A 26586-nucleotide genomic window follows, 5' to 3' on the forward strand; every position below is an offset into this window, starting at 1 on the left:
TCTGAAGATCACCTGGCAGGATAAGGTACCAGACACTGAGGTACTTACTCAAACTGAACTGCCAAGCATTCATACTCTGCTTCAGAGAGCACAACTACGATGGGCTGGCCACATTGTTCAAATGCAAAATGTACTCTTGCCAAAAAGACAAAGGGCAAGTGCTCATATGGTGGTCAGAGGAAGTGATACAAGGATACTCTCAAGGTCTCTCTTAAGAACTTTGGAATTGATTTTGTGACATGGTGACACTGGCACGGGACTGCTCAGCGTAGTGTGCCCGCATCAGAGAAGCAGAATTGAAATAGCTCAAAGGAAATGCAGGATGTGCAAATTTCGGGAATCCACCCCAAATGTTCACAAGGACTATTTGTGCCTGCCCTGTGGTAGAGCATTCTGAACTTGTATTGGTCTGATCAGCCACAGCTGGACACGTTGAAACTTGACTCTAGTGTGGTGATATCATTTTGGTCCTCCTCAAGAACAAAGGACAACAGTCAACAGCTGCGTGACTCTGGGCAAATCACTTGACCCTATCTGCCTCAGTTCCTCATCTGTAAAATGAGCTAGAGAAAGAAATGACAAAGCACTCTAGTATATTTGCCAAGAAAACCCCAAATAGGCCCATGAAGAGTTGGACATGACTGGACCAACTGAACAATAACAATAGCAGATATCCAATCACAGTGACTAAGTTAGAAGAATAGGGAGAGACAATTAGGGACCATAGACTAGCAATCTCTGAACTCAAGAAGCTAAATTGGCCAGGAAAGTTTGAGATGCTCTATGTGGAATTGGGTTCCATTGACTAGTGAACATTTAGAAAATATCGAAAGGTAAAAACTCTGAAATCAAAGTGCAGATGTCTGGGGTTGGGGGGCGTTGAGAATCTAGGAAACTAGAATTGGGATGGATCCTTTATATATGGCTGGTAGCAGTAGGACAATAACTGCTAGCCTGCTGTTTAGGCCAGTGAGTTTAGGAAAGCTTAGAGGGATTCTTAATAGGCCCAGATATAAGGAGTCAGATTTCTCATCAATGGAAATATGAACTTCCTAATGATAAAAGCTGCCTGAAAATGGAATGGGCAATGAGGTCTCCATTACTGGATATATTCCATCAATAGCTTGACAGAAACTTCTCAGGAATGTTGTAGAGAATATTCTTTACTTCAGAAAAGGGATAGATGAGATCATCTCTGCGGTTCTTCCTCCCAGATGTACAGATCTATGGTTCTGTGATTTATGGGTCACATCAGGTCAGCATCAACTCACAACCACCGTCCCAAGTTCTCACTGATGTAATTTCTGCCACACCAACAAGAGGACACATGAATTCAAAGCAAAAAAGTATTTACTTAATTAAATGATACAGACAAAAATGATTTAGAAAGTCCTGTATACACATAGGGAAGGGTATACTCTCTCACAGATTACCATAACACCAGTGGAGAGAGAACCAACTTAGAGAGCTTGTGGGGAGAGCCGATATACCTGGGGATAACAAAGGATCATGGTTGTCGCACCTATGGGACAAGCAACATGAAGAGTGAGAGTCATTCTCACTCTTGGGGTGGCCTCCCTGATGTCATCCTTCTCCGCCTCTGGTGCTTCCCCTCCATAGAATCACTGATGTCCATCAGCTGGCCCAGTAAAGTCATCAGGCTGTGAGTTGCTGTGCTCTGCTGATGAGACTTACTAGGTTGTGGCACTTGTTGGCTGGTTTTCCATGTCCAACTGCTCTCTGCTTCCATCTGCTGGCCTTCTTTGGAATTTCAATGACTTCATGTCTTTCAAATTCCTCAAGGAAAGAGTTTTCAAGTCCTTTTTAAATCTTGGCATGATTTCCCTTTTTTTTGGTGATGTAAACCACCAAATCACAACTAGCCTAAGGCCAGCAAAAGTCATAAGACTTAAGTTAAATCTGTCTTTGGAACTCCTTTGACTCTATCTAAGCTGTCCCTCTAAGGGCTTAGTTCCTTTTACTTTGAGAAAATTCTTTTTAACTTTTTCCAAGTCGGTGATGCCCACCATAGTCCGTGCAAATCACTATCCTGGGAGCTTCAGTTAGCAAGATAGGAGGGACAAGGAGGAGAATGGTGACTTTTTGTTTTGAATTCCCATCAGCATAAAAAAAAAGAAAAAGTCTGTTCTCATATTTAAAAAGATGGACTGGAGGGGGGTGGAGCCAAGATGACAGCTGGAAAGCTGGGACTTGCGTGAACTCCCCACCATGTCCCTCCAAAAACTTATAAAAAATGGCTCTGAACAATTCTAGAACTGCAGAACCCACAAAATAGCAGAGGGAAGCAGGGATCCAGCCCAGGACAGCCTGGATGGTTGCTGGATGAGGTCTATTATGCACGGGGTAGAGGGGAGCAGAGCTCAGCGTGGGAGGCAGCAGGACCAGCCAGACCAGGAACCGGGCAGAACAGGCCCTAGCATCCTGAATCAGTGAGCTGTGGCAGTTACCAGACTTCTCAACCCACAAACACCAAAGACAACAGAGAAAGTTAATGGGAAAAGCTGCGGGGGACAGAGTTCACGGTTGGGCCACTGCCCCAGGGGTAGCAGGGGAGGTGCAGCTACAGAACTATAGTTGCAGTTACTTCTGGTCCCAGGCCCATGTGGTGGGAGGAATTAAGTGGCGGATCAGAGCAGGAGTGAAGAGCCTGCTGAAGATTTGCATCAGGTCCGGGTTAGTGGTTCTTGAGGAAGGAGGAGTGCTGAGGTAGCAGAGCTGGCTGTATGGAAATAGCTCTGAAATCAATGGCGCATCCCCTCAAGCTTGGAACAAAGTACTCTTTGCTCTACAAGCAGTCATACTCTTGACGAAAAACTCAAGGGTCAAGTAAGTTGGCTGGCAACATGGCCAGGCAGCAAAACGCACCCAGATTCAGTCTCAGACTTTGGAATCTTTCTTTGGTGACAAAGAAGACCAAAACATATGGCCTGAAGAAGTCAACAAAGTGCAAGAGCCTAGACCAAAAGCCTCCAAGAAAAACATGAACTGGTCTCAGGCCATGGAAGAGCTCAAAAAGGAGTTGGAAAAGCAAGTTAGAAAAGTAGAGGAAAATTAGGATGAGAAATGAGAATGATGCAAGAAAACCACAAAAAATAAGTCAATGACTTGCTAAAGGAGACCCAAAAAAATACTGAAAAAAAATTGGAGAAAACAACACTTTAAAAAATAGACTAACTCAAATGGCAAAAGAGCTCCAAAAAGCCAATGAGGAGAAGAATGCCTTGAAAGGCAGAATTAGCCAAATGGAAAAGGAGGTCCAAAAGACCACTGAAGAAAATGCTACCTTAAAAATGAGATTGGAGCAAGTGGAAGCTAGTGACTTGGTGAGAAATCAAGATATTATAAAACAGAACCAAAGGAATGAAAAAATGGAAGACAATGTCAAATATCTCATTGGAAAAACCACTGACATGTAAAACAGATCCCGGAGAGATAATTTAAAAATTATTGGACTACCTGAAAGCCATGATCAAAAAAAGAGCCTAGATATCATCTTTCAAGAAATTATCCAGGAGAATTTCCTTGATATTCTAGAGCCAGAGGGTAAAATAGAAATTGAAAGAATCCGCAGATCGCCTCCTCAAATCGATCCCAAAAAGAAAACTCCTAGGAATATTGTTGCCAAATTCCAGAGCTCCCAGGTCAAGGAGAAAATACTGCAAGCAGCCAGAAAGAAACAATTTGAATATTGTGGAAAAACAATCAGGATAACACAGGATCTGGCAGCTTCTACATTAAGGGACCGAAGGGCTTGGAATATGATATTTAGGAGGTCAATGGAGCTAGGATTAAAACCAAGAATCACCTACCCAGCAAAACTGAGTATCATGCTCCAAGGCAAAATATGGATTTTCAATAAAATAGAGGACTTTCAAGCTTTCTCAGTGAAAAGACCAGAGATGAATAGCAAATTTGACTTTCAAACACAACAATCAAGAGAAGCATGAAAATGTAAAGAAGAAAGAGAAATCATAAAGGACTTACTAAAGTTGAACTGTTTTGTTTACATTCCTACGTAGAAAGATGATGTGTATGATTCATGAGACCGCAATATCATAGTAGCTGAAAGGAATATGCATATATATGTGTATACATATATATACATCTGTGTGTGTCTATGTATGTATATATGCAGGTATATATATATATGCACACACAAAGGGCACAGGGTGAGTTGAATACGAAGGGATGATATCTAAAAAAATAAAATCAATTTAAGGGATAAGAGAGGAATATATTGAGAGAGGGAGAAAGGGAGAGATAGAATGAGGTAAATTATCTTGCATAAAAGTGGCAAGAAAAAGTGGTTCTATAGGAAGGGAAGAGGGGGCAGGTGAGGGGGAATGAGTAAATCTTGCTCTCATTGGATTTGACCTGAGGAGGGAATACCATACACACTCAATTGGGTATCTTACCCCACAGGAAAGAAGGAGGATGAAGATAAAAAAGAGGGGATGATAGAAGGGAGGGCAGACGGGGGGAAGAGGTAATCAAAAACAAACACTTTTGAAAAGGGACAGGGTCAAGGGAGAAAATTCAATAAAGGGGGATAGGTTAGGAAGGAGCAAAACATAGTTGATCTTTCGCAACATGAGTATTGTGGAAAGGTTTTACATAATGATACGCATGTGGCCTATGTTGAATTGCTTGCCTTCTTAGAGAGGGCGGGTAGGGAGGAAAGAGGGGAGAGAATTTGGAACTCAAAGTTTTAAAAACAGATGTTCAAAAACAACAACAACAAAAAAAAGTTTTTGCATGCAACTAGGAAATAAGATACACAGGCGATGGGGCATAGAAATTTATCTTGCCCTACAAGAGAAGAAGGGAAAGGGGGACGGGAGGGGAGTGGGATGACAGGTGGAAACATCAGTGGGCTGAGGGGGGAACGGGGCAACCAGAATATATGCCATCTTGGAGTGGGGGGAGGGTAGAAATGGGGAAAAATTTGTAATTCAAACTTTTGTGAAAATCAATGCTGAAAAGTAAATATATTAAATAAATTTAAAAAATTTAAAAAAAAGAAAAAAGTTTGACTGGAATATTAATAACAATAGCTAACATTTGTATAGAGATTAAACATTTGTAAATGTTTTACAAATTTCTCATTTAGCCCTCACAACAATCCTGTGAGAGAGAGGCTATCATTCCCATTTTATAGGTAAATAAACTGTGAGCCAGAGAAATTAATTGATTTGCCCAGCCTCACACAGCTAGTAAGTGTGTGACTCAGGACTCAAACTCAGGTTTTCCCAATTCCAAGTCTAACACTTGATCCACCGTACCACCGAGCTGGCTCAGCATCATAAAAGAAAGAAAAAGATACAAAGAATGAAAAGAAATGTAAAAGATATACGCAAACCAGCAGAAGCAGAGCAGTATGTTGAATGGAATTCTATTACCATACAATATAGCATTTTGGAGTTGGGAGAGATATCAGAGCCATCTAATCCAACCCATGCCCAAGTAAGAACAGAGGCTCCTGCAGTCTTCAAAGCCGAAATCCCCTCTTTCGTTTAAAAAAGTTTTGCAGAGCCTCACCCAATAGCATTAGTACTATGGTATTCATTGATTTGAGAAAATACATGATAGCATAAGATTACTATTCTTTTAAATGAATTAGTATCTGTGCAATCATGGTATCTACCGATAGTAGAAAACAAAAACAAAATACCCTAGTAATACATGTATGTGGAGACATACTATTTATTTTGTCTACAGGAGGTCTGTTTACTTTTTTGCCATACTGAGTCATGCTACATATTTTGTTGGAGCAGTAAAGGCTGAAATAAAGGTGGGTAGTGAATATGCACAGATCTTTTGCAATAACTTCTTCCCTAACTGCTTTCTGCCACTCCCCTACTCCCCACTGTGCCTAGGGTTCTCAGTCTATAACTTGGGAACCAATTCAGTCAATAAGCATGATTAAGCATCTACAATATGCAAGTCATTTTAGCTCTAATCTGTTAGGATATAATGGCTAGAACCTCTTACTGGGAAGGGCAGTCTGGTAATTCTTGAGTTATAGCCACCATAGTAAGCCAACAAAAGTCAGGCAGCGCCCTTCTAAGGATAAGATTAAGGCTTATGGACCCTTATGTCTTCATGGAGATTGTAACCCTTCCTTCCAATTAACTGTCATGCTGGCATTCTCTAATTTTTTTTCTAGTTTAGCACGCAAATGAATTTGAGTCAAAACAAAAAGGTAAGGTAAGCTAAAGAGGCTACATCATTTATGTCACTTACTGTTTGCCATTTATTCATTCTACACTCCTCCCTTTATTATGCGTATGGGTCAGCAGCAAACGTTCTGCATTTTTGTGATTTATTTTGACCATTGATAAGCCTCTGTTTCTCCTTATAGTTAAAACTTATGCTTCCCCTCATTCCATCTCAGTCCTCATTCTTTAAGGCTTTGACAACTTTTGATATTATTAACCACACCTCCTACTCCTGGATTCTCTCTCCTTCTTTGGCTCCCCTGATGCTGTTCAATACCGGTCTTCCATTATGGGTCTGGTTGCCCTTTTCAGTTTCCTTTCAGATCACCACCCTTTCAGATCCTGTCCCCTAACTATGAGTTTCCCCCAGAGCTCTGTTCTGATCTCTTGGCTCTTCTTTATCTATAATACTCCTTTGCAAGTGGTTGAGTCAAGAAATATTATAGGTGGATATCAAGATATTGTCAATGGATATCAAGAGATATTTTCAAGGTAGAACCAATAAAGAATGGCAGCTGATTGGATTGGGGAAGGAGAGAGAAGGGTTAAATATGCCTTTGAAGTTTTGAGGCAGGGTTACTGAGAGGATGGTAAAACTATCACTAGAAGCAGGAATATTAGAAGTAGTAGCAGATTTAAATTGAGATACAATGACTTCAGTTTTGGACATGTTTGAGATATCAGTGGGCATCCAGATTAGAAGGCAGATAGTTGCAAATGTGAGATGAGAGCTCAGGGGAGAGAAGAGAGTTGGATGTATACATTTGGCACTCAGCATATGCAGAGGCACTAACTGAAATCATGGAAATGGATGAGCTTGTCAAGGGAGAAAGTATAGACCTTGAGGGAAGAATGCTGAGGTGAGAGCCTTAAGGGAAATTCATACTTAGAGCATGGAAGGAGAAGGTTGAACCTTCAAAGAAAAGCTAGATGGGATGGTCAAGCAGGGCAGTAACATGGAAATCAAAGGAGGAGAGATTGGGTAGTATATGAGTTCTGGACTTGGAATAATAAAAGTGTTGGGTTCAAATTCCTGCTTTGATGTTTATCAGCTGTGTGTCTGTATTTCCATCACAGAGTGGTTATGAGGTCCAGTGAGATAATGGCTATAACGTTGATTAACATTATTATTTTTAAGGAAGGACTGGCCTAAAATGTTGAATGTCTTCCTAATCCCAGCCTCTGCCACAGCACCTCTGACCAATCAGGTGCTTGAAAAATGCTTTAAATTGAATTAAGTTGAAGTCCAAGGTGGATCAATTAATCAATATTTATTAAGCTTATACTATGTGCCAGGTGGATGAGGAAAGAGGACTGACTGTTGGCTTCTGCTCCTCTCTATCTCATTCCCTGAATCATTACCCCAGGAGAAATGAAACAGAAATTCAAAGCAATAAGAGGACAAGGCAGAGGGGCAGGTTATAAGATTTTATTGTCTTACAGCCTCCAAGGAGCTCAAGAGAACTGATTGTTAAATTTTTAGTATGAGCATTTACACTTTGCAAATCAGGAAGTGCATGGATGGTAAGGGGGTTGGACAACTGGTCAGGAGATTACAGGGGTCCCTTTGCTGGTACTGGGTGTAGGACTCTGTTGCATTGACCATACTTGGATCTGGATTGTAGTCCTGCATGGGAGTCCCAGGGCAAAGAGGAGCACTAACACACGAGAACTTGTAGATGCAGGGGAGTGGGACCAAGGTTACAGTTCCAGGGGAGAAAAGAGTGCTTGTAACTATTCATAGCCCAGAGCACAGTCCAGGAGAGTAGTGAGCATCTCACCTCAGATCATACCATCTTGGAAGAAATGAAAGCTTACAGATCACTAGGACTAGCTCTAAAAATAACTGCACAAAAACTCTGAAGTTTGGGATAGTGCCCCCTCCACTCCAAGAGCAGAACCCAACTTTAATATAAAGTTAAAAGTCAAGAAATGAGATGGAAAAATGTGCAAACAATAAAAAAAGATATTGACCATAGAAAGTTACTATGGTGACAGGGAAGATCCAAACACAAACTCAGAAGAAGACACCAAAGTCAAAACTGCTACATCCAAAGCCTCAAAGAAAAAAATATGAATTGCTCTCAGACCCTAAAAGAATTCCTAGAAGAGCTCAAAAAGGATTATAAAAATCAAATAAGAGAGGCAGAGGAAAAATTGGGAAAAGAAATGAGTGATGCAAGAAAATCATGAAAAATGAGTCAACAGCTTGGTAAAGGAGGTGCAAAATACAGAAGAAAATAATTTAAAAAGCACAATGGGCCAAATGGTAAAAGAGGCATACAAATCCAATGAAGAGAAGAATACCTTAAAAACAGAATCAGTCAAATGGAAAAAGAGGTACAAAAGCTCACTGAAGAAAATAATTATTTAAAAATTGGAATTGAGCAAGTGAAAGTTAATGACTCCAAGAGACATCAAGAAACAATAAAACAATCATGGGAACTATGTCACTGGAAAAATATTGGACCACATGAAAGTAGTCCAATGAAAAGTAGTCTGATTTAAAAAAAAAGAAAGAAACCTCCTCCAAAGGAAATCAGCCAATTGCTACATATAAGGGCTGGATTTGTTGTTTTGTTGATTGTCAAGATTTAACATGGTGTTGGAGACAATACTAATAATGCAGATTAAACTTGAAAGTGCAGCATGTGTTTTCAGAGAGTGGGTTGTTAAATATTTACCAGCACACCTGGCTCCAGCATCTGGTGATACATTTGGTACTTAAAAACTTGGTAAGACAAGAAATCTTTGTACTTAGTACCTTGGGCTGAACTAGGGACATCAGGACCCTCCATCAAGAGGAGGTTAGGTAGGGGGATATCTCATATAACTCCAATTTGTTCAACTCCTCCTCTTTTCCAGTGTCCCCATTACCCTGAGGATGGAAAAAGTTAAGAAAACAAACAAATTCAATATTTGACCATTATCCCTGCTTTACGCAACCTTGTCCTTGTTAAAATTTAAAACCTTCTTAACATTTTCATACCCTCTCCAATGCTGTCCAACCCATATACCCACTTCATATGACCAGGCAGGGCTTTTAATCCCTGTAGAAATGCCATCATGTCACATCTAACTGTCATCTCAATTCAATTAACACCCCATTACTGCCACAGAACTCTTATCCCAGCCTGTCCTGGCAGTCCTTAGTTTGCCCTTTTCCACTGAACCCAGATCCATGCATAAAACAGCTAATTGTGATGATAGAAATAACAATATCTAACAGTTATATAGTGCTCCGCACATTTTATGTACTGTGCTAAGTGCTTTACAAATACTCTGTTGGGGTAAGAACTGTTTTAGCTCTTAGAATAGTTAAAATGCATCCCCATTTTAGAGTTGAAGAAACTGAGGCAAGCAGAGGTTAATTGATTTGCCTAGGGTCATTTAACCAGTAAGTGTTTAAATCTGGATTTGAACTCAAGATTTCCAATCTCTAGTCCCAGTGCTTTGTCTACTATGCCACCTCTCATTTTAGTATGTCACTGTAGACTTTCCTCAATCTTTTTGTTATCTCAGGGCTAGATTCTAGTAGTGGGGCTCTGAAGTGAGACTCTGGGAGGTTATTGTTCCACTCTAAGGGCCAAGGAGGAAGGAGAAGAGAGCAAGTACTTATTAAATGCTTACTATGTGTCAGGCACTGTGTTAAACACTTTACAAATATTATTTTGTGAAGTAGGTGCCATTATTATCCCCATTTTACAGCTGAAGAAACTGAGGCAGACAGAAATTAAGTAATTTGCCCTGGGTCACACAGATAGTAAGTATCTGAGGCTGGATTTGAACTCAAGTCTTCCTGACTCCAGGAAGGAGTCTATCCACTGCCTCCAGTGCCTGTGGGAGCTTCTTCCATCCTAGGATGGTGGAGAGGATGTTCCTTGTTTTATTTCTAACTCAAGCTAAAGTCAAAACAGAGACTGCAGGGTGTAGTGGAAAGAACACTGGACTTGATGTCATGAATATCTGGTTTCAAATCCTGCCTCAGACTGTGTGGCCCTGAGTAAATCATTACTCAACCTCTATCTGCCTCAGTCTCCTCAACTGTAAAATGAGGAGTATGGAATCTATGGCCTCTGAAGTCCCTTCTGGCTCCAAATCTATAATGATCCTGGAATGCCACCACTCACCTGGTTCCTGAACCTTAACAGGAGAACAAGAAGGACTGAGAAGGCCAGACCTTTTATCAGGAGGAGGCCAAACACCACAAGGGTAAGGAGACAGTTTGGGGACCTGGCAGGAGAAAACAGAGAAGATGGTGAAGCCTCTGGGAGGCTGAATCCTCTGGCACATTCTCCAGCTGTGAGGGTGCCTATGGTAGAATTCTGATTGTGTCCTCCCTATCTACTTAAAAAACAATTTATTCTGTTAAAAATCACACATATGCACACACAGAAAATGTAAGAAAGAAATAAAAAAAGAAGAGGAAAGAAAAGAAAAAACAAAATTTCCATATTGTGATATATCTATATCTACCAGCATTTCTGCACTAGATGGTTTGGTCCATGCTTTCCCACTTTTCCCCAATGTGAGTTTTCCCTAAAAGGAAAAAAAAAATATGTTCAGTGGTCTGATTGACCTCTGCTTTCCCAAGACAGATTTTTGGTCACCTAAGGGTATAAAATGGACATAATAGGGAAGTTGGTGAGACACTGAATAGGGTGCCAGCCCTGGACTCAGGAAGATCTGGGTTCAAATCTGCACACAGACACTTACTAGCTGTGTGCCCCTGGGCAAGTCACTTCATCCTATTTGTCTCAGTTTCCTCATCTATAAAAATGAACTGGAGAAAGAAATGGCAAACCACTCCAGTATTTTTGCCAAGAAAACCCCAAATGAGGTCACCATGAGTCAGATATGACTGAAAATGACTGAACAACAACATATGAAAGGGATACAAAGTCTCATCCAGGTGGGGTTAAGGTTTTTCAGACTTGGTGGGTATGAGACCTCTTGAATTGCCATAACTTGCCCTGCTAGTCTGCTGACCTTCAAATTTCCATATGAGGTTAGGGAGGTCCCATGTTCCCAAACTGAAGTTAAGTGCCACCATAACTTTGTTGCATATGTATTCAGACAATGGAAACTTCCCTTCTGTTAACTTACAAGTGCCGTATTTTAATGCTAAAATTGAACCTGAGCTAAGAGAGTGCTGGTCTTAGTGCTGATGTTAGGACTTCTTCTGATACATATGCACAGAATAATACAAAAAAAGGTTATATATGTAATTGCTAACTCTATTTCATGCTGTGTGGTTTTTTAAAAAGTATATAATAAATTATATAAAGTAAAAAGTAAATTAAATAAATTTAATAATATATTATATAACATAATAAATAATTTAAATAAAATAAATTTAAAAGTATATAATAAATATATAATAAATAAAAGTATATACTAAATTTCATATCTGTTCTGTTGGTCTGTGCTTCCTTCTGAACTTTCTTCTATTTTCCATCTACTCCATATATATCTTGTATGTAACTAATGACTTACATGTTGTTTGTCTTAATAGGACATGAGTTTCTTGAGGGCAGGGATATTCTTTGCCTTTCTTTATATCCCTAGCTTTTAGCATAGTGCCTAGCATATAGTAACTGCTTAATAAATGCTGGCTGAATGACTGCTAAAGCTGGAGTGGGCTTTCTAATATCTAGATAAGTGGGCCATACTCCCTATGGGACAGCACTTTCCATGACACAGATGGGTGCTTATCAAAAACTCTTTGGTGGAATCATCCACTAGATTGTGGACTCCTGGAGGATAGGGATTTTTTTTGCCTCTTTTTGTATCCCCAGGACTTAGCACAGTGCCTGGCACATAGCTCGTGCTTAATTGATTGATTGATGACCCAACTTTGTAGCTCCTCTGTGACTTGAGACTGAGCTGATGATGCTTTTAAGTTTAATCAACATCATTAACATTTTCTCCATTACTTTCTTGTCTAGGCAATCAACAAAACAATAACTGAAGTGTAAAGAAATGCTCACACTGAAAAATTTAATGATCAGCTTTTGTTTGCTGGAGCTGATCCCAGCTAGGGTCTTAGCCGATACTTAACCTCAACGTTTCCCAACCTCAATTTCCTTATCTTTGCCAAGAAAAACAGAAATAGTATAGTATGCTCAAAGTATTCTCTCTCTGTCTCTCTTTATATATATATATATATATATATATATATATATATATATACAAGCATATACATACATACATACACACATATGTGCATATATGTGTGTATATATATATGTGTATATACTGTATTATATATGTTATAGGATGAAGTGGGGATAATAATAGCACCTACCTCACAGGGTTGTTGTGATAGCCAAATGAGATAACTCATGAAAAAGTGTTTTGGAAATATGAGCTACTAATCCTACCTGGTATGCATCATCTTAATCCAAAGCAGCTTAGCATCAAACCCTGAAGGAGCCTCCTTAGCTCTCTAGATATGATACATTATCCTCAGAGTTCTCACACAGAGCTTTCCATGGATATCTTCATGTAGGAGTTTCATGCTGACACAACCAAGGGGACCCTGAGCTAAGTTTTATTTGAGAAGAGACAAGCCACTCCTCAAAAATTTCCAGGGGCTTTCCCAAGAATGCTGGAGCTCCTCTGATGATTCTGTCATGCAGGTTGGACTATGAGTCCATTCTCTAGCTCTAGCAGGGCCAGGAGTTGGTTCACTGTGGACCCCTTAAATACATTGTATGTGCTGAGCTTGGATAATCTTTGGCATTAATAGGTGTTGATGAAGTTTTGGGAAGGCTTTCAGATTCTGTTAGTGATGAATTGGCATGAACAGAAATGATAGAGACCCTTGCTAAACAATGCACCAGGCATGAAAACTTTCTCAATCCAAAGCTGGGTCCAGTGCACTTTCATTTGATTGCCTCCAGAACAGCAGTTAAGGAAGGTATGGAGTGGAGTGAGTAGGGGGAGGGTGTAATAGGCAGCTTATGCTGAAATCTGCTGAATGGATCATAGGATCACAAAAGTTTAAATCTGTAAAGCACCTTAAGAGATCCTCTAGTGTAACTCATTTTTTCAGATGAGCAAAAGGAGGCCTAGACAGGGGAAGTGACTTGACCAAAGTCACACAAGTAGTAAGGGACAAGCCTAGTCATCTAATACTAAATGAGGTGCCTTTTTCACATGACCTACTATAACAAGCATCTTGTCAAAGGGGACTACTCATGTTGGACTGGGTCAATGCATGAAATTCGGTTAAAGTCAAGGGTCAGAAATGAAACTGGACAAGAAGCACAAATATTCCACGGTGAGGGAGCCCTAATTGGAACCACCTACCTCAGGTCCACAGAGCCAACATGATCCACAACTTGACTTCTAGAAGTAGAATTTTCTGTTGGCTGGACATCTGTATACATCAAGTATGTTGTACCAGTTATGTTGAGCTGGGGCCTGAAAAATATCAGGGTAGGGGTCAGTTAGTCAATAAACATTTATTAAGTGCCTACTATGTGCCCCGCACTATACTAAGTGCTAGAGATACAAATACAAAAAAGAAAGATAGTCCCTGACCTCAAGGAGCTTACAATCTAATGGGGGAATACCACACAGAAAAGGAAGCTGAAAAGGTGAAGGGCAGGAAAGAGAAGGTAAGGAATGATGGACAAGTTCAAAGGAGTGCTGTGGAGTGGGAAACGAAGACATGGTTGGCCTGGGTCAGGACAATGAGGCTCCTGGGGGACATGATGAAATTGAAGGGAGTACAACCTGATGGAGAACTGGGAGGTAAAAAGAAACTAGATTGCAATCCACATATATTTGAAGACAAGAGAAAAATGGGAAGTATGGTTTCCTGAGGCCCACCTGAGCTTTTGGCTGAGCCAGGAAATCTCACAAGAGCCACAGTGTGGTAGCTGTGGACTATGGAGTAGCCTGATAGATGGACAGTGAGCTTGGGAACAGGCCAAGTATGGGCAGGCTGGAGTCCACGGAATCTTGGTACTCTGGATAAGTGGAAGGTAGGGGCACATACAGACTTCTGGGGAGGCAGAGTAGATGGTGGAGTGTCATAGAACAGAGGGAGTTCCTACAGAGGAGTTTTACCTGATGGTGGCAGAGGTGATGGTAATAGTTTCTATCATGGTAGTTAATTTCTGCTTGGTTGTCCTTCGTGTTTGGGCTGCAAAGAGAAGACAAAGTGATAGATGATTGGCACCTCCCTACCCAGAAGGTTGCCTAATGTCAAAGCCTCAGACTTTGCCCAGACCTGTGGAATAATCAGAATGAGGGCACAATGTAAAGTCAAATGTTCCTTATTAATGTGTGGTATTATTCAAGGTATTATATCAAACCACATTAATGATCAATTCTCTCACCTCCCATTTTGTCTTCTCTTTTTCTGGTTGTCACTATCCTTTAATTTATCTATTATCCTTGGCACTAACATCATGGGTGACCAAGATGATCACAGTGTAAGGAGAAAGAGCTTGGTTTAGTAGGAAGGGCTTCACTGAAAAGGGGAACAAGAGGAAAGAGAAGGTGGGTGGGGAACGATGCGTAAAGCCAAAGGGATTCTGCAGGATGGGAAATGAAGGGATGGCTGGCCTGGGTGCCCTCCTTATGTGGAAGTTCTTGGTGGAGCTGTCCGTTTTCCACTTTTCAATCTGAGGGAGGGAGGATACCCGGGCAGAGGGTACTGATGATGTGTGAGCAACAAGGGTGATGTAATCTAAGGAAACTTACACTCACTAACTTGTACTTGAGCAATCGACCCATCTCTACGCTGCAGTTTCCTTCTTTGAAATGAAGACATTGAACTAAAAGACATATGCAATCATACCGATTGCCATGATCAACACTGATGCTATAGGATCAGTAAAGAAAAATTTTCTTCTTTTAGATGGCAGCTAGGTGGTGCAGTGGATAGTGTACTGGGCCTGAAGTCAGGAAGACTTAAGTTCAAATCCAGCCTCAGATACTAGTTGTATGACCTTGGGCATAACCTCTGTTGACTTCAATTTCTTCATCTATAAAATAGCACCTAAATCCCAGGGTTGTGGTGAGGATCAAATAAGATAATATTTCTAAAGTGCTTAGCACAGTGCCAGGAACATAGGAGGTGCTTAATAAATGTTTATTTCTTTCCTTTTCTCTTAAGATTAGAGGTTATGGGCTATGGTCAGCAATGTTTCATATGCTATCAACTGGGTCAGTTGTAGATTCTACTTTTCTCTTTTGTAATGAAGGTTTCTGTGAAGATGGTTATTGTTGTTTAATTGTTTCAGTCATACCTGACTCTTCATGACCCCTATTTGGAGTTTTCTTTGGAAAGACACTGGAGTGGTTTACCATTTCCTTCTCCAACTTATTTTACAGGTGAGGAAACTGAGGCAAACAGGGTTAAGTGACTTGCCCAGGGTCATACAGCTATAGTAAGTGTCTGAGACCGGATTTGAACTCATGAAGATGAATCTTCCAGGCTCCAGGCAAGGCACTCTGTCCACTGTGCTACCTAAGGATGGGGGTGGGGGGCGCTACCTAAGAAGTAACTATGGTATTAAAAAATATATATATATATATTTTAAAATTAAAAATTAAAAGAAAGGATTGAATCAGATAATCCTTAAGGAATCTCCCAATTTCAACATTCCAGTATGAGACTATGATGCATTGATGATCAAAATTTTGAATTAAATGGTAAAACCCATGAGTATATGACTCATAGGATCATAGATTTAGAGCCAAAAGAGACCTCGGAGGTAATTTGGTTCAACACTCTCCTTCTATACTGGAGAAACTTGAAGATTAGAGACGTTAATTGATTGCTGGAGGTCACCCAAGTAGTACCCACCAGGCCTGGGTGTCACACCCATATTCTCTGACTTCAAGTCTAGCATTCTTTCCTCTGGTACCCATGAGACATCTCTACTTTGTTAACTAGAATAGTAGCAGAAAAGGTGAAGGACAACGATTATAATAGTTTCTTAGTCAGCCTTGGTTGATATGTGGTTTCTTTTGCTGAACTGTTTTTTTCCCCTCTATTTTTTTCCTTTTGTTATAAAGGATAGCCCATTGGGTAGTGGAAGGGCAAAGGAGACATTTGGAAATAAAGGTAATGTAGAAGCCAACTATCTACAGATTAAAAAAAAATAAAGATAGATAGCAAAGATATTGCTACTTTCCACCAGAACAAGGCTTTATCTGACTTTTGAATAATTCTCATGCTTTTGAATGAACCTTAAAAATTCCCCAGTCTTGTCAGGTTCTGTTGTCTGATTTGCAGACAGTGAGGGTCACTTTGCAAATCAATCAGGTTTCCTATATATTCCTATACACAACCTAGTCCCTCAACCCCCTCCTCTCCCTACCAATGTCACCTCCATTCTCTGACATCTATCTTCTACCATTCTGGTTAAACATGGCAAAAGGGAGTTGGGAAACCTGAGATCTTAGGATCATATATCTAGGGCAGGGGTTTTTAAGCATTTCTGATCTTGCTAAAGCAGTAGTCTGACTGTGTCTCCTCAGTAAACTCCAGTGGCTCCCTATTCCTCCAGGATCAAATACAAAATACATTGTTTGATATTCAAAACATTTAATAGCCTACCTCCCCGTCTTTCCAGTCTTCTTACAATTTATACCAGACCTGCATAATTTGGCAGTAGGAAGGGGCCAGAATTAAAATAGGCTAAACTCTTTTGGGTCATAGATAGGTTTTTAGCAGTATAATTAATAGTAAAGGTATAATTGATGATTAAACTATTTTGCAAATAAACCATATTGAAAAAGGAAAATTTTAATTAATATCAATTAATTATAATTATTACTTAAGATTTTTATTTATCATGAAATTACATTAATGTTAAAAAAATTACTTTGGAGGCAGAGCCAAGATGGTGGCTGGAAAGCAGGGACTTGCTTAAGCTCTCCTCCAAATCCCTCCAAACACCTGTAAAAAATGGTTCTGAACAAATTCTAGAGCTGTGGAACCCATGAAATAAGAGAGAAAAGCAGGTCTCCAGCCCAGGACAGCCTGGAAGATCACTGGGAAGGGTCTACCGCACAGTGCTAGGGGCAGACCACAGCCCAGCATGGGCCATGCCAGGACTGATCAGACCTGGAGTCAGCCCAGAGCAGGCCTTAGCGCCATGAATCATTGAGCTGTGGCAGTTACCAGACTTCTCAACACACAAATGCCAAAGACCACGGAGCAGGTTAGTGGGAAAACTGCAAGATCAGGTTAGAAAGCCATCTGGCCCCAGCTCTGGGGGTGATGGAGGTGGTGCAGTGGTGGTGACAGCAGCAGCAGGAAGCTCCTGCAGCTGCTTCCAGAGCTCCAGTGTCAGCTGCTTCCAGAGTCCCTGGCTCACATGGTGGGAGGAATCAAGCATCAGACCAGAGCAGGAGTACAGGGCTTGCTTTGCCCTGCTTGGATCTGGGTTGCAATACTGGTTGGTGGCTCTTGGGGGAGGAGGAGTGTTGCTGTGGCAGAGCTTGCAGTGAGGGTGGAGTAGAAGTAGCTCTGAAAACAGCAGCTCAGCCCCTAAAGCTTGGGACAAAGCACTCTCTACAAGCAGCCATACGCTGACAAAAAGCTCAAAGGTCAAGTAGTTGGCTAGGAACATAGTCAGGCAGTGAAAAAGGACACAGACTCAGACTCAGACTCTAGAATCTTTTTTGGTGACAAAGAAGATCAAAACATACAGCCAGAAGGAGTAAACAAAGTCAAACAGCCTACATTAAAAGCCTCCAAGAAAAATATGAATTGGTCTCTGGCCATGGAAGCGCTCAAAAAAGATTTGGAAAAGCAAGTAAGAGAAGTAAAGGAAAAATTGGGAAGAGAAATGAGAGTGATGTGAGAAAACCATGGAAAACAAGTCAATGACTTGCTAAAGGAGACCCAAAAAATACTGAAGAAAGTAACACCTTAAAAAACAGACTAACTCAAATGGCAAAAGAGCTCCAAAAAGCCAATGAGGAGAAGAATGCCTTGAAAGGCAGAATTAGCCAAATGGAAAAGGAGGTCCAAAAGACCACTGAAGAAAACACTACCTTAAAAATTAAATTGGAGCAAGTGGAAGCTAGTCACGTTATGAGAAATGAAGTTATTATAAAACAGAACCAAAGGAATGAAAAAATGGAAGACAATGTGAAATATCTCATTGGAAAAACCATTGACCTGGAGAATAGATCCAGGAGAGATAATTTAAAAATTATTGGACTACCTGAGAGCCATGATCAAAAAAAGAGCCTAGACATTATCTTTCTTTTCTTTTTTTTTTTGGCAGGGCAATTGGGATTAAGTGACTTGCCCAAGGTCACACAGCTAGTAAATGTGTCAAGTGTCTGAGGCTGGATTTGAACTCAGGTCCTCCTGACTACAGGGCCGGTGCTCTACTCAGTGCACCACCTAGCTGCCCCTGGCATCATCTTTCAAGAAATTATCAAGGGGAACTTCCCTGATATTCTAGAGCCAGAGGGTAAAATAGAAATTTAAAGAATCCACTGATCACCTCTTGAAAAAGATCCCCAAAAGAAAACTCCTAGGAATATTGTCTCCAAATTCCAGAGCTCCCAGGTCAAGGAGAAAATAATGCAAGCAGGCAGAAAGAAACAATTTGAGTATTGTGGAAACACAATCAGGATAACACAAGATCTAGCAGCTTCTACATTAAGGGATTGAAGGGCTTGGAATATGATATTCTGGAGGTCAAAGGAGCTAGGGTTAAAACCAAGAATCACCTATCTGGCAAAACTGAATATAATGCTCCAAGGTAAAATATGGATTTTCAATAAAATAGATGAACTTCAAGCTTTCTCAGTGAAAAGACCAGAGCTGAATAGAAAATTTGACTTTCAAACACAAGAATCAAGAGAAGCATGGAAAGGTAAACAAGAAAGAGAAATCATAAGGGACTTACTAAAGTTGAACAGTTTTGTTTCCATTCCTACATGGAAAGATGATGTGTGTAATTCATGAGACCTTTCTCAGTACTAGGGTAGTTGAAGAGAATATACATATACATATACATACATCTGTATATATATTACATATGTATATTATATATATGTATGTATATAGACAGAGAGCACAGGGTGAGTTGAATATGAAGGGATGCTATCTAAAAAATAAAATTAAATTAAAGTGTGAGAGAGGAATATATTGAAAGAGAAAGGGAGAGATAGAATGGGGTAAATTATCTCACATAAAAGTGGCAAGAAAAAGCAGTTCTGTTGGAGAGGAAGAGGGGGCAGGTGAGGGGGAATGAGTTAATCTTGCTCTTATCGTATTTGACTTGAGGAGGGAATAACATATACACTCAATTGGGTATCTTACCCCACAGGAAAGTAGGGGGAAGGGGATAAAAAGGGGGGATAATAGAAGGGAGGGCAGATAGGGGGAGGAGGTAATCAAAAACAAACACTTTTGAAAAGGGACAGGGTCAAGGGAGAAAAATGAATAAAGGGGGACTGTATAGGATGGAGGGAAATATAGTCTTTCACAACATGAGTATTGTGGAACTGTTTTACATAATGATATATGTGTGGCCTATGTTCAATTGCTTGTTTAGGGAGGGTGGGTGGGAAGGGAAGAGGGGAGAGAATTTGGAACTCAAAGTTTTTGAGCAAAGATGCTCAAAACAAAAAGTTGTTTTTGCATGCAACTGAGAAATAAGATATATAGGGAATGGGGCATAGAAATCTATCCTGCCCTACAAGAAATTAAGGGGAAAGGGGATGAGGGGCGGGGGAGTGGGATGACAGAAGGGAAGGCAGACTGGGAAAAGGGACAATCAGAATATATACCATCTCGGAGTGGGGGGGAGGGTAGAAATGGGGAGAAAATTTGTAACTCAAAATCTTGTGGAAATCAATGTTGAAAACTAAAATATTAAATAAATAATTAAATTTAAAATTACTTTGCTAAGTGGTACAAGTTTGAATATGTTTTTCATGTTTTCTTACTATCTACATTTACTTAATGGGATGTATTACACTTCTTGTCAGCAATCAGTTTATCATGCATGGTTGAAATTGATTTCCTTAGAAATCTGAAAAGTAACCTTAGTAGCTGCCTCATTTTCTGAGTTTACTTTCTTGAAAAACTATTGTTCCCTGCTGAGATTTTTCAACAATTTGGATGCTTTAATTTGTTTTTCATTGGTGTCCAATTTGCTTAAGTCAGGATGTTTTGATTTGAAATGGTAACCAAGATTGTATTCTTTCAGAATGGTGATTACTTCTCAGCAAACATGGCACAATATTTTGTCTCTTGTGTAAGTAAACAAATATCTATATGTCCACTCCAGATTAAAAATTCCAAATTCCGATTTGATCTTCCTTTTCTTTTTTATCACCCATTTTACAAAGTCATCCCCAAAACTTTAATGTTAGAACCAAAAAAGCTCCACAGTAACTGCTCACATACAAAGAAATACTGAACTGAGTGCCTGACCTTGGAGAGAGCGCCAGACACTCATGTAACTTGGAGGGCGGCAGCACAGCGAGGGAGAGAAAGAAGCCCTTGAATTTTTGCTGCTCATTACATAGTGGATGGCTGGCACATGGCTGAGCTCACTTTGTCCCTCTTCAGTGCCAGTAATGACTGAAAACACAGTGAAAAGATGCGACTCTCGCTTCTCTCAGACTAGAGACAGGTTGACAATGGTTGGCTGCTGCAGGTCACATGACAAACAGGAGAGCATGTGCAGTGGCAACTCACCCTCCAAGTTACATGATGGACATAATAGTGACTAGTGGAAAACGGGTTAAGTGGGGTGAGGACACAGCACTTGTTACATCTTTACTTTTTTTTTTTTTTTTTTTTTAGCATCCTCTACCTTTTTCAAGGGCCATCGGAAATCCTTTGGCAGGCCATAAGCAGCCTGCATGCTGTATATTGTACAGGCTTTCTTTATACCTTTTCTGTCTCCTCCCAGATTGATTTTTTTTTTGACTAGGTAAAGAGGCCATTCTCTGTCTCACTTCTTACCTAACCAAAATCACTGATTGGGTGTTGCCTCAGTCAAACTGAGACCTGTTAAAGACTTGAGCTTAAAAAGGCCAAGTTCTCCCATGGCATCCAAAGCTATCTCCAGTCATCTTGATTTATATCTTACCACTGGACCCAGATGGCTCTGGGAGGAGATAGTGAAGCTGGTGGCTTTGCACAGCCCTTCCTTACTCAAATCCAATCCACTCCTAGGTCATGGCATCACCTCCTTGGTGTCATGGTCCTATTCTAAAATGAAGGACAAACAACAACCCCTTCTACTCTGTTGTCCCATCATACTGGCCTCCTAGATGTTCCTTGAACAGGACATTCCATCTTTTAACTCTGAACATCTTCTCTGGCTGTCCCTCATATCTGGACTGCTCTCCCTCCCTTTCTCCACCATGTGACTCTACTAGCTTTCTTCAAGTTAAATTCTATTTCTAAAGGAAACCTTTTCTAATCTTCCTTAAATCTAGTGCCTTCCATCTGTTAATTATTTCCTATTTATCTGGTAACTTATTTTGACATATTTGTTTGCACGTTGTCTCCCCTATTGGATTGTGAGTTCTTTGAGGACTGTCTTTTTGTGTTTCTCTGTATCCTCAGTGCTTAGGACAGTGCCTGGCATGTAATAGGTGTTTAATAAATGTTCTAGGCCACAAAAACAGTCAGTCAGAACAGATGGAAGGCACTAGATTTAAGGAAGATTAGAAAAGTAAAGACGTAACAAGTGCTGTGTCCTCACCCCACTTAACCCGTTTTCCACTAGTCACTATTTATTTATATATCTATCTATGCTTTAACTATAGCTCACATTTATGTAATGCTTTCCAGTTTCAACAAACAAACAAAACAGAAACTTAACACTGAATCACATTTGATCCTCACAACAAACACATGGGATTAGTGTGAATATCTATTATCCCCGATTTACAGATGAGGATAACAGAAGCTTGGAAAGATACAATCACTTGCTCAAGCTTACACAATAGTCACTAAGTGTCAGGTGGGAATTGATGCAGGTTGTCTGATTCCTGAGCTGAAGCTCTTCCTCTTACACTATGACTAAGACTGTTCTATGTCATCAAAGTGTAGGGAGAATTGCTTTTTTTTGGGGGGGGGGACATGATGGTTAGGAATGAATCTAAGAATATATTGAAATAATTCCTCAGATTAGGGTAGAGGTGGGAAGGATGTGGGAGAGGGATAGTTGGTAGATTCAAGATTTGATTGAGTCTCTGCCTTTGGGGCTAATTTGTCTTTGTAGAGAGAGAAAGAAGGCAGAGTCAAATCCAGTGCCCCAAACTGCAAACTTTAGCCAGTGTCTGGCATGAGAACCATGTACCATCTCATGTGCCCTATGTCGAGAGGCTCCTTGTCCTTTGAAAGTGTTGCAGCCACTACCAGACAGATGAGGGTGTTACCTTCAACATGTTTGGGGTCTGGGGATTCCCCAAAAATGTCTCTCATTGAGCTTTGGGGTTCTCCCTGCCCAAAACTGCTTGTTCTAGCTGGTGTCCAGCATAAATACAAACCAGTATCTACTATAAGATCCACCCATGCAGTTTTCAGCCTCCATCATCAGTTCCTGAGATTACAGGAATTGAAAATGGTGAAGCACATTTCTGTTTTTGTGTGTGCTCATGTGTGTGTGCGCACATGGGTATTTGCAGGTCTGTGTGTACATACAGGTGATGTTGGACACCAAGTTCAGTGACCCACTAGTCAGAAAAAGGATGGGCAAGGAAGGAAGTAGCTTACCTTTCCTAGAGATAGGAAACTAAGCCATGGAAGAACTGCAGGAAATGTGAGAGGACAGGTGTTACATGTATGTTTTCAAGGGTATGAGTATGTGGGGTGATTAAAGTACTTTAAAAAGGATAAGAAGCTTCAAGAAAGCCCAGTTCTCAGGGCCACTTACCTGGAAGTACTGTTAGAAGAACTTTCTTGAAAACATCAATAATATTTGCACTAGAATTGTGGTTTCCACACCAGTATTCCCCAGAGTCTTCTATCTGGAGGCCAGACATGTTGACTGAGATGACACTAGTGTTATAACTGAGGGAGTATCGTGGGTCCTTAGTCTTTGACCAAGATTGTGGTCTTGTGATTAACAAAGTACATCTAGTTGTATTTTCTATTTTTTTACACCAGGCTTTGTCTAGATGATCAGGGTTTGGAGGTGTATACCGGCAGCTCACTGTGAGCGTCTCTCCAACCACTCTGTGCTCCTCTTCATAGATTTCTTTTCCAAGGGAGCCTGCAGAGTACAACCCCAGGTCACTAGGAGCTCAGTTGGACAACAAACATACTTCCTTGAGTAGGAAAGAAGAAGTAGAGGGAACATTTCTGAAGAATGCCAACAAAACTAGCAGTAAGAGATAGAAAATGAAATTCCATTCAAAATAACCACATAGAGAATCACAGATGGTAAAATAGACAATACTGATTACAAGTTAAAAAATTGCACAAAAAACCAGTGCTGATAAAATTGAAGTAAATTAATGGGAAAGCTTCTTTGCATCAAGTTTCTCCCATAAAGGTCTTATTTCTAAGATATATAGGAAACTGATTCAAATTTATAAGAATAAACCTTTCCCCAATTGATAAATCATCAAAGAACATGAATAGGTTATTTTGAGGGGAAGAAAGCCAAGCTATTAATAGCCATATTTTAAAAATGCTTTAAATTAGGAGAATACAAATTAAAACAATTGTGAGGAATATAACAACAATGATGATAACAAATCATATTAAAAAAGTTAGCAACAAATTAAGCAACAGTGCCAATGCTACCTAAATTACCTTACTCCTTCAGTGCCATACCAATCAATCTACTAAAGGATTGTTTTCTAACTATGGCTCTGGGGGGAATGAATGCCAAACAACAAACATGAACACCACCAACAAAAGGAGAGAGAGGATCACAGAAAATAGACTTGTAATTTGGATTCCATGAAATTAAAGTGTTTCTACAAACAAAACCAAGATGACCAAAATCCAGAGAGAAATAGCTAACCGGGAAAAATTTGTATAACCATTTTCTTTTCAAAGTGGTGAAGTGGATAGAGCACAAGACTTAGAGTCAGGAAGACCTGAGTTTAAATCTGGCCTCAGACACTGGCTAGCTATATGATCCTGGGCAAGTAAGTCACTTCACTTTGGCCTGCCTTAGTTTCCTCATCTGTAAGATGAGGATAATAATAGCATCTGCTCCTCAGGGTTATTGTGAGTTTAAAATGAGATAATATTTGTAAATCACTTAGCAAACCTTCAAGTACTACAGAAATAGTAACGATTTTTATTATCATGATCAGGATATAGAAGGAATTGATTCAGATTTATAAGAATCACTAATTCCTCAATTGATAAATGGTTGAAGGATATGAATAGGCAATTTTCAAAGGAAAAGATCCAAAACCATCAATAATCATAAGAAAAAATTCTCCATATCACTAATAATCAGAGGAATGCAAATCAAAGTTACTTTGAGGTTCTACCTCACACAGTCAGTGGCAAAGTCGATAGAAAGGGAAAATGATAAATGTTGAAGGGGCTACAGGAAAATAGGGAACAATAAATTATGGTTGGTGGAATTGTGAATTGATCATGACATTCTAGTGGCATTCTAGTGGATAGAGTACTGGGCCTAGAGCCAGGAAGACTCATCTTCCTGAGTTCAAATCTGGCCTTAGACATTTACCAGCTGTGTTGTTTCAGGCAAGTCACTTAATCCTGTTTGCCTCAGTTTCCTCATCTGTAAAATGAGCTGGAGAAGGAAATGGCAAATTACCCCAGTATCTGCCAAGAAAATCCCGAATGGGCTCACAAAGAGTTGGACATGACTGAAAAATGATTGTATAGCAACACATCATTTTGGAAAGTAATTTAGAACTATTTCTTAAAATTACTAAATTGTGACTTTACTCCTAGAGGGATCAAAGAAAGAAAAGGATCCATATGAATAAAAATATTCATAACAGCTTTTTTGCATTGTGGCAAAAAATGAAACTAAGGAGTACCTATTAATTGGAAAATGGATGAGCAAATTATGGAAATGAATATATTGGAACAGCATCATGCCATAAGAAATGACATGAGTGGTGGTTTAAGAGAGGCTTGGGAAGACTTGTAATAACTGATGTAGAAGGAAGTTAGCAGGACAAGAACCATTTTCATAATAACAACAAAAAGAATAACTACTTTGAAAGAAATAATAATAACGATGATGATGATAGCTGACATTTATATAGCATTGTAAGTTTTACATCATTCATAATGAGCTGGAGAAGGAAATGGCCAACCACTCCCCAGTGGTTTGTCAAGAAAAGGCTAAATGGGATCCTAAAGAGTCAGACGTGATTGAAATGACTGGACAACAACAAATACTTTACAAAAACTATCTCATTTTATCTTCATAACAACCCTGGGAGGTCTTGTCCTCCTCAGTTTACAGATGAGGGAACTGAGGCATACATTAGTAAAGTGACAGATAATAAGTTCTGAAGTCATATTTGAACTCAGATCTTCCTGACTGCAGGTCTGGCACTCTACCCACTGTACTACCTAGGTGCCTCATCAGTTCTCTAACTAGCCATGATCCCAGGGCGCCTTTGGTGAAGCATACTATCCACCTCCTGATAGAGAGTTAATGCATTCAGGATGCAAAATGAGATATATATTTTTGGTGATGGCCAATCTGGGAATTTGTTTTGTCTGACTGTATATGTTACAAGTGTTCTCTCTCTCTCTCTCTCCCTTCAATTGGGAGGGGAGAGAAAATAAGTAAAATAATATAACATATAAATATAATATAATATATAATTATATATTATATTATATTTATATTATATCTATTATTATATACTATATATTATATAATAAAATATATAAAAATAATAAATGTTGATAGGGGAAAAAACTTAAAAAAAATGAAAATAACTATGGAAATACTTAGGCATCTACTTAAAGAAAATTAAAGCATGTTAATTGAAAAAGGCAAAAGAAAAGAAAGGGAACCTCGGTTCTTCAGAAAGCGGCCCCTCTTACTCCAGCAGTCATACCCTGAATATGCCTCCCCAGACCCCATTCCCGTCCTGAGGAGCCAAGCCTCCTTTTCTACCATCTGTGTAGCATCCCTCACCACCTTCTTCTCCTTCCCTGCCCCCTCCCATCTCCCCAGCTCATCTTGTCTTTACTCTCTTATTCTCTTTTCCTCCTTACCCCTCTCACATGAAACCCATAGAAGCAGCAGCAGCAACTGAAGAAGGACCTCTGGGGTCATCTTGCTTCTTTCCATAATCAGAGGTTCAAGGGATACAGGGAGTCTCCAAGTATGTTTGGGAAAATTGAAAAGAACAGCCAAGGACTTTCAGA

General features: G+C 39.9%; 1 protein-coding gene across 3 annotated transcripts; it reads right to left on the reverse strand.

Moving 5' to 3' along the window:
- Positions 1-1373: 1373 nt before the first annotated feature.
- LOC118855727 (trem-like transcript 4 protein) lies at positions 1374-26586 on the reverse strand. Of its 3 annotated transcripts, XM_036765732.1 has the most exons (7): positions 26434-26586; positions 23132-23470; positions 14319-14394; positions 13554-13667; positions 10370-10472; positions 9004-9117; positions 1374-1797 (listed from the first exon to the last, which is right to left on the reverse strand). In XM_036765732.1, exons 1-6 carry the CDS (start codon positions 26507-26509, stop codon positions 9037-9039), a joined length of 789 nt encoding a protein of 262 aa, XP_036621627.1. In that variant the 5' UTR covers positions 26510-26586; the 3' UTR covers positions 1374-1797; positions 9004-9036. The 3 variants fall into 3 exon arrangements, with proteins under 3 accessions (XP_036621627.1, XP_036621626.1, XP_036621628.1); XM_036765731.1 differs by lacking the exon at positions 1374-1797 and having other exon boundaries at positions 8662-9117; XM_036765733.1 differs by lacking the exons at positions 1374-1797; positions 10370-10472 and having other exon boundaries at positions 8662-9117.

The sequence above is a fragment of the Trichosurus vulpecula genome, chromosome 7, assembly GCF_011100635.1.
Source record: "Trichosurus vulpecula isolate mTriVul1 chromosome 7, mTriVul1.pri, whole genome shotgun sequence".
Lineage (NCBI taxonomy): Eukaryota > Metazoa > Chordata > Mammalia > Diprotodontia > Phalangeridae > Trichosurus > Trichosurus vulpecula.